This window comes from Falco cherrug, chromosome 16 (assembly GCF_023634085.1).
Source record: "Falco cherrug isolate bFalChe1 chromosome 16, bFalChe1.pri, whole genome shotgun sequence".
In the NCBI taxonomy this organism is placed as follows: Eukaryota; Metazoa; Chordata; class Aves; order Falconiformes; family Falconidae; genus Falco; species Falco cherrug.
The window spans coordinates 5,667,439-5,680,451 of record NC_073712.1 but is presented as its reverse complement, the minus strand read 5'-3'; the positions used below and the strand labels follow the sequence as shown (position 1 = coordinate 5,680,451).

At 50.5% G+C, this 13,013-nt stretch overlaps 1 protein-coding gene across 4 annotated transcripts in view; it reads left to right on the top strand.

Moving 5' to 3' along the window:
• Window positions 1-13,013, top strand: part of CCND3 (cyclin D3) — a 46,755-nt gene that overhangs the window by 24,480 nt on the left and 9,262 nt on the right. For 2 of the 4 annotated variants that reach the window (XM_005447058.4, XM_027816622.2), the window contains exon 2: window positions 8,800-9,015. In XM_005447058.4, coding sequence (XP_005447115.3) covers window positions 8,845-9,015 — 171 coding nt within the window. In that variant the 5' untranslated portion in view covers window positions 8,800-8,844. Of the gene's footprint in view, window positions 1-5,538; window positions 6,355-6,386; window positions 7,107-8,799; window positions 9,016-13,013 lie in introns of those variants that run through there. The other 2 variants (XM_055727852.1, XM_055727851.1) reach the window with 2 other exon arrangements.

Genomic DNA, 13,013 nt, shown 5'->3' with positions numbered 1-13,013 from the left:
TCCGTATTTTATTACAGATACTGGCATCTCAATGAATTTGATCTGTATACGTCTGCGGGGATATACAGAGGTACCTGGCTGTGACAATCATAAGAAATAGTGACACTTGTGCCTCTTCAGGGAGAGCTGTTCTGGGAGCATAGTGTAATATTTAGAGAAGATTTGCCTTCAAAGCTGCAGGTTCCCTGAACAATGCCCGTGGTGCTCTGTGGATTGTATTTTATTTTCATTTATTAACACAAGGGTGTGACGTTCCTCTTCACCTGTACTTAATCACCGTGGTTTGTAGATCCTTAAAATTTTCCTTTTCTGGCTTTGCAGTTTGAACTGGAGGGGCGAGCATTCTTCACTGCCTAGGTGGGGGAAGACACATATGCTACGCATGCATGGGCTCAGTGCGGCAAAGCGAGGTTGACAGCAAAGACGGTGGGCTTTGGGGCGGTCCCTGGGGTGTCAGAGTGGAGGGTCTGCCACGCACAGACACAGCTGCTCTGCTGGACGTGAGAGCGGCTCAGCGTGGTGCTTGCTGGCTGCGTAGGCATATGCTGGCTGATGTGGGGTTGGTACAAGATGTTTCCTTTCAGTTACACCAAAGGTGAACCGACTGCAGCTAGCAAGCTCCTAGTAAAGGCTTCTTGCCTGCAAGGTCTGCCTCTAGTTCAAAGCCCTTGTAGCCTATACTCAGCCTGTGCTGGAAGGTGACAGCAAGCCAGGTGCACCACAAGTTGGGGGGAGTCAGTGGGGTATCAATTGGTTTCTGTCTACCCCAAAAAACACTCATACAGCGGAGTTCTCCCTCCCTCCAAGGAACAAAACCTAGCACAGACCTGACTGATCTGATGAGATTCCTGCCCACTCCAGGGCTCGGTCCCGCTGTATTTCCACTGCAACGCTGGCAGCGGGGTAGCGCACCCACTCTGAGCCCACCATCCTGTCCTGACGTGATCCCTTGTCAGGGGAACGATCCTCCTAGTCCAGACTTGGCCAAAGACCTACCCAGTCTCCATCCCCATTTCCCACCTGGCCAAGCCAAGATTAAAATCCAGCCATCCCGCGTGCCAGTCCAGTGCTTGGTCTATCACACACCGTTCCCTCGGGAGGGCCGGCTGGCTCCAGCCCTGCTGCCATGATTCTGCTGCCTGCTTTGCTTTGTGGGGTCCTGGAAAACGTGGCTAAGCGCTACCGGGCAGCAAACGGCTGGGACGCAGGCTCGTGGTGCTGCAAACACCCTCATCCCAGAACAGACTCCACTTCTTGCAGCAGGAGCATCAAGCCCACCTTTGAAGGATCTTCCTTTCTCACTGCTCCTGTTCCAGTTGGACCAGTCTCCCCCATCACTTCACCAGGTGGGACTGGTCCTTCTTCCAGCACAAATCTTTGCTGTACATGCTGCTGAAAAGCCTTGAGCTGGCTCTGACTCGCTGACTGGCAGTTTGCATTGGCAAACGGGCGCTAGGTGCTGGGCTTGCCACATCAAATAAAAATACAATGTAACCAAAAATTCTTAGAAAAACCTAAACGCATCTGATCTACGGGATGGGGTGTGCAAGATGTAGGCAACAAGATCAATTCAGGGCAGGAAAAGGCAGGAAGGATGGACAAGGGAAGGGTGTTGCAAAAAAAAAAAAATTATATGTAAAATTTCAGGGCAGTATTTTTTAACAATTTGCATAATTGGCAACCACAGATAATCCCCTGAAATGAACTAAATATATCACAGCTGGGGGCTTTCCAAGCCTAGTTTGCTTTCTGAAATTGATTGGTTTCAGCTTTGCAATTTTTTTTCTATGGTTTTTCTTTCTGTCTTTACCAGCTGAATTTGGCTGGTTTCTAAAATGCTGATTTGGGAGCAAAACTGAACATTCACCTGGGGATGGCTTGCTATGGTATGAGTTTGAGTCAATGAAAATGTGACTTAATTTTAGATTTCGTTAGGAAAAGGGAACTAAGGCAGAAAACAGCTGCTAAAATGACAGATGAAGACCAACTGGTCCTGATGCTTTTCATAAAAAGTCAGGTGAAACTACATTTAAGTCTCTGCTAGCCTAAACTGTTAGCTGAGGCAAACTGGGCTGGCTCCACTGGAGTCAAATCTGGCCCAACTGCTCCAAAATTGAGACACTCCAAAGCCATAACCACTTTGGAAATTTTCTCCTGAATGATTTGCTGAAAGTGAATTGCTTGCTAAATACATGTTTACAAATGAATCTCTTTTCATCCATTTATACCTCTTTCCAATCGCTTCTTTGTGATTCTCCTAAAAGAAGGGCTTCCCTACACCCAACTTTTTCTTTCCATTAATAATCCTGGTTAAGGAGCTCATATTATTAAATTGATATATATCCCAGGAGCAGGTATGCTCAGATGCAGACATGAGAGATATAGCATAAACCCAAACGGTATCAACAGTCACGCTTTTATGTTTGTTTAAATAGACAATTGGTCCAAACTGTACCAAAAGCTGTTCTAACAAGGGGATTTAAGTCAATGAAAAAACTGCATTTTGGCCTTTGAAGCAGCAAACTTCAGAATTCCTGTGTATATCACTACTGGCTACATCTAAGCATTGCTGAGGTTCAGTGTTCAGATGATTCCACTCAGAATTAATTAGTTGTACTCAGAAGTCTGACCAAGTCAGAGGAAAGGGAATGCAGTGGTTGCCAGTAATGGGAAAGATATTAGGAAAGACATCCCCTGGGTTAAATGTTAAACTAGTACTCAACCAAACTTCCCTTCAATTCAGTGAAAGCATTCTTCCTACGTTAAGAATGAATGAGATACAAGAAAGGAGAGAGAGGCAGCTACGGGCAGGGGAGGCGGCAGCCTTGTGTTTAAGCATGGGACCGAGACCAGGAAATCCTCGGCTCTCCTGCCCGCTGGACCAGGGAATGGCTGAACGAGCGGGGAAGATGCCTCAGCTCCCTGTGCCTGCAAGCTCCGATTCCTGTGTGCCGGAGCAAACATCTGCGATGGGCCCGTGAGCCACCTCCCTGCAGCGGTCTGCCCTGTTGCTGCCGTATCAGCAGACGAAGCTGTGCATCCCACAGCCTGACCTGCTAGTATCAGTCCATCTTTAGCAGTGCTTTAAGCGCGTGTGATGGACCATAAACTGGGCCATCTCCTTGTAAAGCAGCAGGGACTTCTGGCAAACACAGACGCGTGACACCAAACTGCCACGGTGCACTTTGCTAGCCCTTGTGTGCTGCAGCCCTTGTTCTTTCCTGCTGGGAATAGTTACGCTCTGTCCCTTTAGGGAAAACTGGATGTAAAATATAACAGAGCAGGACATTTGAAGTGCTTTGAAATCCTCAAACCAGAAAGTGTGAAATACTGTCCTCACTCTTTCTCACACATGCACAACATGGTACCTGTTTTTCATTCTATTTGGGGGATTTCCTACAGCAAATTAGATAGTTATTTGCTCATTGGATTTGGTTCTCAAGTCCTTCATGTAAGTTAGGCAGTTTCATTTTGATGTCACTGATGATGCTGTAGTTGCAGTATGACCGAGGAAGAAAATGGTTTAGCTCTTGGTAGATCAAAACTGGACGGAAGGTAGATATAAAATAGAAGGCACACAGAAACCAGTGTAGAAAAGGTACTGATCATGTTTGTTGACAGCCTTTAGGGCCAGGTCTGCTTCTTATGCAAAGTGACAGAGATAACAACTTTCTGCAGCAAAGGGCTTACGGACATGTCCCTGTAGAATGACCATCCCGATAAATGGCATTAGCCTCCATCCAAGGCCACGTGTGACACCGGCTGCCAATCGGAAACAGACCTGCATCTGCACTGCCTCTTTAAAAGCTCCAGCTGCTGGTTACTTGTTTTAATTCATCATCAACATACCAAAAAAATGACCCCCCTTTATGATTCAGCAAAGAATAACATTGCTGGTTCGAGATCCTGGAAGTCTGGAAGCCATCAGGTCTTTTAATTTTTACTCTGAAGGAATTTCCTTTTTTAATGTTGCTGTGCTCTCTCTTGCCAAAGCCAGGAAGCTGACTATCTCTGGACAACACTGACCAAAATTTGGTTTTCCTGGAATTTTCTCTTTTCCCTCCGCACACCCACACAATAGGCTTTTTAGAACGCCTGCAGTCTGTAATTTGCCTTTCTAGCCTGATAATGTGGCTTGCAGAGGCATCAGTTTTGCCAAGTCATCATCTGGAAGGAACGCTTTCTTATGCAACAGGCTTCATTTTCCCCCTCCGTGTCCTATGGCCCACGGTTGCCACCAAGCCCAGCTCCAGCCGAACGGGCTGTTTCAGAACCGCCGTGCAGACACTGGGAAACAGGAGAAAGACCATGAAGTCTGGGAAAGGGCCTGAAACTTTCAATTTCAAAAGGCATAGCCCAGAAACCAGAAGGACCAAGAACCCAGTGCTGTGGTTTCCCTTTGCCTGACTAAAGAAAATAGCTGCTGTCTATTTTTACTAAAAATGTGGGACATGGGGCCCTTCTCTTCCCCTGCACAAATGGGGGATGCTGCTCACAATGAAAGAGTGGGGGAGTGGAGAAGGGGGGTCATCCCGGATTAAAACCAGCTGACTCGTCCACAGAAATCTCTCCCATAGATTGTTCAAATATTTTTTGCCCACACCACTGGAAGATTTATTTGTAAGGTAAAAGAAAGTTAGTCGGGAAAGGGATTTGGGAATCTCATCTCACCTACAAAAATTCCTCTTTTTCATTTGAAGGCAGGGATGGGATTGATCTGATTCCCCCCTCCCCCCTTCTTTTCTCCAGTTCCGCATTACTGTGCTGTATGGTGTTCTCAGGGCATTCAGCACAACAAATCAATGCTGATAGCATCATTAAAAATTTGCAATGTATCGTATACCTTGCAGAAAATGAAAGCCATCTGTACAAGTGTGGAAATGGGATTCCAGCACGTGAAATGTGTGTTATGTATGTGACCTTTGTGTTCACTGTCATGAGCAGTATTTTGAACCTCTAAAACTCTGATCAAAAAGATGTTTTTCATTTTCAACAACAACAAAAAAATCCTGAGAAGGGAGAACAAAGACTTCAGTCTTGTTTTACTTACACTTATTAACTTCGTGTGTTTTTTCTTCATTAAAAGGCTCTTTTTAGATGACTGAAAATACAAAAAAGTACTAAATGTGTCAAAATGACACACTCTGAAGTGACTTGTCGGGAAGGGAGGGGAGTAGCTATTGTGACACATCACTGCTTTGGTTCTTTGTTCCTTAGGCTAAAAATCCATACAAGTGTATATACTGAGAAATATTCCAGCAGAACTGGTCGGAGGTGCTTCATCTGAGTCCCCTTGGATGATACTGCATCCCCAATGTCCTTGATTTCTACAAATTCCACTTCTCCTTCTGCACAGGAGCAGCTTTCTCACCAGGACTGCAGATACAGATTATTGCTGCAAGTTGAATTTGGGCTTCTCGATCCCATTCCCTGTACAACGTTCTCAACCCAGCACTGTGCAGCGGAATACACTGCCCTGTGCAATGAGGTGTTAGAGGAGTGCATGCTGCTGTGGGGCTGCGTTTCAGGTGGTAAGGCAGTCAGAATTGGCTGATGTCATCTAGCAGAGCAAGAGATGCTGGTGGAATGTATTACCCACCCCTTGTGTTTGTGATTATCATCGTTTGGTTCCAACTGCTGCTGCAAATGCCATGTCACGGCACCGTTCCAGTGGCAGAGGGGCTTATACAAGGCAGGTCATCCCACTCAGGCATGTTGCCTTTGCAAACGATGTTGGCAGCTTTCATTGAAAATGGGCCTCCTGAGCTAATTCTCTCAACTCAGTGAGGAGCTTTTAGTGTGCAAATGTGAAGGCAATCCATTCCCCCTTCCAATTACAGACTCTTGCATGCTTTATGCCAGTTTTCTGACCTTTCCCATTGGCACTAGCAAAGTCAAGGTGCTGCAGTTTTTGTAGACAGTGACAAACATCAGAGAGCCAATGTGGCTAGTAGTACAGTGCCTTGTCTTCAGCTTCCCATACCAGAAAGCAATTCTTGCTGGGTCAAGTAGAAGCAGACTGAAGGTACCAGTGCAGAAGCGGTACTGTGCAAGTATCCGTACAAACTTATTCGAAAGACTTTGAAATTCCTCGAGTAAGCAGCCGTGCAGTGTACAATTGCAAAGGTGTTTCCAAACAATTTGTTAATTATTTGGAAAAACCAGCCAAGCCTGACAAACCCTTATCTCGGCAGACACTGAGGTTGCTATCTGCCGCGGAGCTGCACCAGTAGTAACATGAGGGTAACTTTTGGAGGACAGCAGGCTCGGTGTGGACCAGCTCCAAGCATGTGCACAGCTGATTATTTTCATAGCCTTGAAGGGCTTTGGTCAGACGCACACGAAAATTAGAAGGTATGGGGCTAAATACTGAAAAAAAATTGCTCAGAAATTTGTAAATGGGGGTGACTGAAGATTCCCTGCAAACTGGGGGGCTGCCCCTCTGCAGCCTGGCAGGCCTGCAGAGAGCTCAGCAGCGCCCGGGCAGCGGGGATGGCGCCTGGTAGCAAAGGGGGTGCCGCAGCGGAGGGCCGGGGCCAGCCCCTGGGGGTCCGGCCCGCCACCCCCACCCCGCTCCAACATGGCAGCAGCGCCCCGCGGCCGCCCCACGTGCTGTCAGCCCGCCGGCGCGCCTCTGGCCCCGCCCAATAGAGGCGTGGTCACCGCCCGGTTTCGGCGCGTCGCTGCCGGTCGGCCCGCGGATTGGCTGGAGGCGGCGGTGGCGCCGCCCCTCGGCTGCCCAGGTTTGGCGGGTCGCCCTGGGGCGGGCGGCGGCCCCGCCCCCTGGGAGCGCCGCCAGTTCCCGGCGTCCCGCGGCGGCTGCAGCGGAGCCGGCGGGGTGCCTGCCTGCGCTGCCCGCACTGCCTGCACTGGCCGCACTGCTTGCACTGCCCGCACTGCCCGCGCCCATGGAGCTGCTGTGCGTGGAAGCCGTTCCCCGTGTGCCCCGCGCCGGGCGCGACCCGCAGCTGCTGGGGGACCGGCGGGTGCTGCAGAACCTGCTGAGCCAGGAGGAGCGATACAGCCCCAGCGTCTCCTACTTCCACTGCGTGCAGCGGGAGATCAAGCCCTACATGCGGAAGATGTTGGCCTTCTGGATGCTGGAGGTACGGGAACCTCCGCTGCCGCCTCTCCCCGCCGCAGCTCCGGTTCCCTGCCCGGCCACCGGCGCCGGTCCTTGCCCGCCGGCCGCGCTTGCAAGCGTGCGCGCTGCTGCTGCGGGGGGAGGGAGCTGGCGGCGGGGGAGGCACGGGGCAGGAGCACCCGGCCCCTGTTGGCTGGGGGGTGCAGGGGGATCGCCTCGTGCAGTGGTGCAAGGGGCGACCCAGGGGACAGGAAAGCCCTCAAGTCCCCTTGGGATGCGCCGGAGGTCAGGTCTGCGGCATGGGGGGGGCTGTGCCGGTGGGGAGGAAGGGGGGTGCAGTTTGTAGTGGCTCTGCGGGTGCTGGCTGTGCTAGAAGCTGTGGTGGCCTCACGCAAGAGGAGCAGATCCCTTCCCAAACCCACCACCTGTGTGCACCCCACATCGGCCCCCCTGATCACCCCCTGCCCCCCAAAAGTTCTGGGCAGAGCGCTCAGCCGCACAGCCGGCAGGCTGACGGCTTGCCTTTCCCGAATGGGGCTGCAAATGCCTGCTTAAAGGGGGAATATAATATTGCTACCATTTACTTCCCTAAATTAAAAATGAATGCGGCTCTGTGGGATACAGTTCAGTGGGGAAAATCTCATGGGCCTCTTCATGAGATGGCCAGAACGAACAGTCTCAATAGAGAAAAAAAGAACAGATTCTGCAAAGGACAAATGACGCTGGGATCGAGCCTGCCTGCTCTCCACCCTGGCTGCTGTTGCAAGAAGCTGCCTGCTTCTGTCAAAAGAAATAATGAACATCTTGCTTTTTAAATTTATTCCCCCCCTCCCCCTGCTATTATTGTTCTGTTTCTGCAATTCCCTTTCTGAGAAGGGTAGTTAGATAAATGCTGCTTTGGAGCCTGTTCCTGTGAAGCCCTAAAGGCAGTCAAGAAGCAGATGACACTTGGCAGTTGTCGTGACCGTGCGTGTTGGTGTCCCTGGCGCTGTGACAGTCTGTGCAGGAGGAGGCAGTTGCTGCTGGAAGGAGGATGGTGGTGGTTGCTGCTACATGAGGAGAAACCTCAATATTTTGATGGTTGTGTTTAAAGAAGGAAGTTAAATATGACAAGTGTTTTGATACTGGTGGAGAGATAAGAGCAGAGGACTGAAATTCGGAGCTCCCAGCTTCTGTTCGTGGCTGTGGTACACGTGTGACTGAGGGAGGAGGACTTTCGGGCTCGGCCATTGATTTGGGCTCTGCCATTGATTCTGCTGGTGTCTCTGGACCACTTCAGGTGGGATTGCCAGCAGTGGTTGTGGATCCTGCCCTATTAGGTCTCCAGCTGGAGATCTGCTGGAACTGCTCATTTTCTCCAGAGGTCCCCACAGAGCAGAAAATGGCAGCTTTGCTGTACAGCTGGCTGGAGACATCCCCAACAGGAGAAATTAGAAAAGGGGCCAAATAAAGCAGTTTCCTTTTTCCGCAGGAAGGTGGAGGCTTAAGGCATTGGTCAAATTTGTTGGTGGTGTAATCCCACCGACGTTGCAGGCTTAACGCCTGTAGGTAATTTACTCCTTAGCGCCGAGGTGTCTTCAAAGCCCTGCGGATAAGTGTGAAACACCATCATGCCCAGAAGCTTTGAAGCTGCAGTGCAGGCAGGGTCTGGGGAGTCCTGTGCTGTTTAAAACTTCCTTTTATTTTTTTTTATTTTTGTAATTGGGTTTTGTCAGGTGTGTGAGGAGCAGAAGTGTGAAGAAGAGGTCTTCCCCTTGGCCATGAATTACGTGGATCGCTACCTGTCGTCAGTCTCCACACGGAAAAGTCACTTGCAGCTTCTGGGAGCTGTCTGCATGCTCCTGGCTTCCAAGCTGCGAGAAACCATGCCGCTGACTGTGGAGAAACTCTGCATTTACACAGACAACTCCATCACGCCTCAGCAGCTCCTGGTAACCACCCCTATCTCAAAAAGCCCTCTACCTCCTCCCCGGCTCTCTTATCTCCCGCATCCTGCTCCTTGGCAGCATACCTGCCTCCGTGTCTCCTCCTGTTCTCTTTCTCCCATTTCTTTGCCTTCCTTTGCATTCCGTAACCAGCCTTCTCTCCTCCTTGCCCTGCTGGGTGTGATGTCTGTTGGTGGGGACCTTTCCACCCTCGCTGTTGTGGAAGCAGAATTGTCACCTCCAGGTTACAGAGAATGTTCCTTGTGCCTGAAGCGCTCGTTGCCAGTGCCGAGCTGTCATGCTGAGCTCGCGCTCAGGCGCTGGGTCGCTCTCAGTGACGGCTCTGGAGAACAAAGGCTCCTGCCTGCGCAGCTGGCGGGGCACAAGGCGGGGGCTGCCGCTGGGGCGTGCGGCTCTGACTTGCCCTGGTTGCACAGGGGCGTGACATAGGAGATGCAATTCCACACCAGCAGGAAAAATGAAGCTTTCCGTGGAGATTTAACCAGTAAAATGGGTGGGAGCTTTTCTGACCAGGGATCCAGCTGGCCGGGTTGTGCCATCGAGGCTGACGGTGCTGCCAAGGTGATGGAAACAAGTGGGACCTTGCTGCTACCCAGGTCCTGCTCCACGCTTCAAGCGGGGCTACTTCAGCTCTCCCATTGTACACTCGGGCAGAAGCTGTGTAGGCTTTGAAAGGCAAAGCATTTTCACGTCTGATAAAAGTTCAAAGCAAAGATCCAAACCTCTGAGTTCAACTTTGCCAATGGGGGAGGAAGTTGGAGAACCCCTCTTCTTGGGGGCCTTCCGTGCTGGCAGGTCAGAGCCCTCGGGAGGAAACGGCCACCTCACTTCGAGTAACAACCATCCCTGGAGACAGTTTGCCTTATGAAAATTTCTCAGGGTTAGTCATCACCTTATTAAATACCTGTTTTTTTGGGCTGGGGTGGGTGAGATGATCTGAGTATGATTTGTCCCCAGGGTGGGGAGTGAACCCACAAAACTTTCAGGTGTGAATCGGAAGACGGTTCTGGTAACTGGGGAACTCTGATATGAACATGGTTTTTCCAAGTGCCAGTGAAGCCTGGGGAAAATCCCCTTGCCTCCATACCTCTCTCCCTGCAGTCATTTGTGGGTGGCTGTTGCCTTAAAGTAGCACTTGTGGAAAAAAGTATGTGGATCGTTACCATGAATAGTGGTGAGAAGTGGGAACGAACAGAGGAAGCACAAGTGCTTGTTGCTTCTCTGGATGCTGAGCTGTGGTCGCGCTGCGGCATCCTGCTGTGGGGGGCTGAGACAAAATCTCTGTGTGCAAAGGCTTTGTCAGTAAAACTTCACCCTTGAGAGCACCTTCTCATCCAGCGATGGATTCTGCATGGCTCTCTTCCCAGGAGTGGGATCCATCACATGAAGCTAATCCCAGCCTGTAACGGGAGGGTTCCTGTTGGCCCTGTGATAATGAGGGGGGGTTAACACTGAGCTGGAAAAAAAGGCGGGGGGGGAATGGGAGTTGGTTTGCATTCGCTCTTCTGCTGGGCTGGCAAAAGCGGCCTCTGTTGCAGAGGCAACAACAAGCTGAGCAGAAGGTACCTCAGGGTCTTCTTGTGGGCAAGCAGGCTGCACTTCAAAGCATGGACTGTGCTCTCCGTGCCCTCAAGAACGTGAAGTTGATCAAAATGCACCTTGTGGGCCAGTGTCAGATTTCTGTCCCTTCAGAGTGATGGATAAGCTCTGTGTCCAACAGGAATATGGGTTGCAGGAAGGTGAATTTATTGCCGTGCTTCACCGCTGTCTCCCTCTCTAGCGATTTCTGCAGCATGGACCTTGGGCTACAAGTGGTTGCTCTTGGTGGGCACCTTATGCGTATCTCCTGTGGATCCCAGTTGTATTTCATTCTGATTTATTAGGTCATTTATTCTCGGTGAGGATTTGCTTTTTTTCAGTTGTATCTTGAGCTGTGCTTGTAGCAAGCTCCTTCCAAAGGAGAACCGTTAGGAGATGTGCAGGTGGGTAGTGAGCAGGGCGTGCGTGACACACCCTTGGAGGCTTTCCTTCACTCTTGCATTCAGATGTGAATGCATCCTCACTCAGAGTCTTTTTTATTTCTTCCCCCCAGAGATTTCTCAGCGGGAAGCTGTGGCTAAGCGGTGCCACAGTGCTCATCTTCCCTTCTCCTTCCTCCTGGCAGCATTGGGGTGGAGATGGAGGAAGGTGCTGGCTGCTGCCTCTTGCTCGCTTTTGTTTGTGCAGGTCCCTGCACTCTTTTTCTCCTTCCCTGCACCCTTTTTCTGTTGCTCTCAGTGCAACAGGAGGCACAGGGGATGGTCGGCACAGATCTGTCATCATTATGCTCCAGAATCAGTATGCAGTTGAGATGGACAAGAATGGCTTCATTTTGGGAGTCAAAAGTCCTTTCTTGGAATAGCCAAAGATAGCTTTTTCAGGAAAATAGGGTCCCTTTTCTCTTTCCCAAGGAGATGGCTGGGATCGTGGAGCAGTGCAGGGGTTTATTCCTGGTAACCAGTGCTAGTCAAAGAGCTGAGCAGAAGGCATCGCAAACCAGCCACAGCCCTTAGGGAGAGGTGCTGTGGCATCTGCAGATACCTGGGCAGGAGATGCTCTGTAGTCCGTGATCTGGTGATGGTCTTTCTCTGCCCACCACAAGACTTGCTCTCCAGAGATGTTTAACCCTGTTTGGAGCAAATCCTGCTTCAGTCTCCCATTGCTCCCTGCTGTAAAGAGGGAGTGGAGGTAACATCTGAAGATACGTAAAGGCATTGTTTTTGCTTGGGGACCTGACAAGAGTTAATACCCTGATTACAAAACCGGGGCGAGCTGCTGTTTTCCTCCTCTGTGCTAATTGCGGTAATGACTTCTCTTTCACAATCTTTGCAGTGGAAGAGGGTGGGGAGGGGAAGGGGAGCTTCTTCATCAAGGTTTGGACAATGCTGCATCCTGGCCTCTTCTCATGGATCGGTGCCATGTCAGCTTCCAGCGTGTCCTCCCCAGCCTTTCAGAGGAAGCTGGCTCACTTTCCCAGTAGGTTTGCTTCCTTCTCTCCGGGATGCTTGGCACCAGCTCAGCAGTTTAGAAAAGACACATTTGAAACAAAATCTTGATGAAGTTATTCTAGGGAGAAGGAAATGATGCAACGAGGGACTCGTCCATTTGGAGGAAGTTGGATTTCCGTCAAAAGGCGTTATCTAACCTACCTTTATTTATTTATTTATTAAATAGAGGCTTTTCTGGCCTGTGCAGGAGGGTGTTCAGCTGCCTGAAGATTGGGGAGAGCAGCTGTAGGTCACCGTCATCTGCCTGGCCTGCTCCCAGTAACTTGGCTTTCTTCTGAAATCTTTGACCTAAGGTCAGTTTTGCAAACTGCCAGGTATTTCCTAGCAAAGACCGTAAGCGGGGTCAAGCCACTAGGTAGATAATGAAGGGAGCAGCCGTGACAGCAGGCCATGAGCAGTGAAAAGAAGGGGGATAACAGCTGAGTAGAAAGGGATGCTCACTTGTGGTAGAACACTGACTTTCCAGAAGGTGTGCTTGTGTTTTACTGTCTTCCCTTCTGCTTGTTGCATGGGTCGGATAGATGTGGCCGTTTCTGCATCTGAAGCTGGCACCTTTCCCCTTGACATCCAGACCTGAACTCTAATCAGGGAATGGAAACAAACGTTGCCCCCAGATTTCCTATTTGCAAATGGACTTTCATGGCCGCTCATTTCTGTAGCGGTGCCTCAGCTACTGGGTGGGGTGGGTGGCCAGCAGCAACATCAGCAGCTCTTTTCACCCTCTCTTTGAGTCAGCTTGCGAGCACGATATGGTGCAGGCTGCTCCTGCTTTGCTCATCAAGCCTGTGATACTGTAAAGTGGTACCTTAGCAACTTGAGTGACAAAATTTGAGTGCAACTTCCTTTTCTCCTGCAGGCAGGGCTGCTGCAGAGGGGAGCTGGGCGCCCTGCTCCTTGCTCAGCCTCGCCAGCTGGGTTTACACAGGCTCCGTGTAG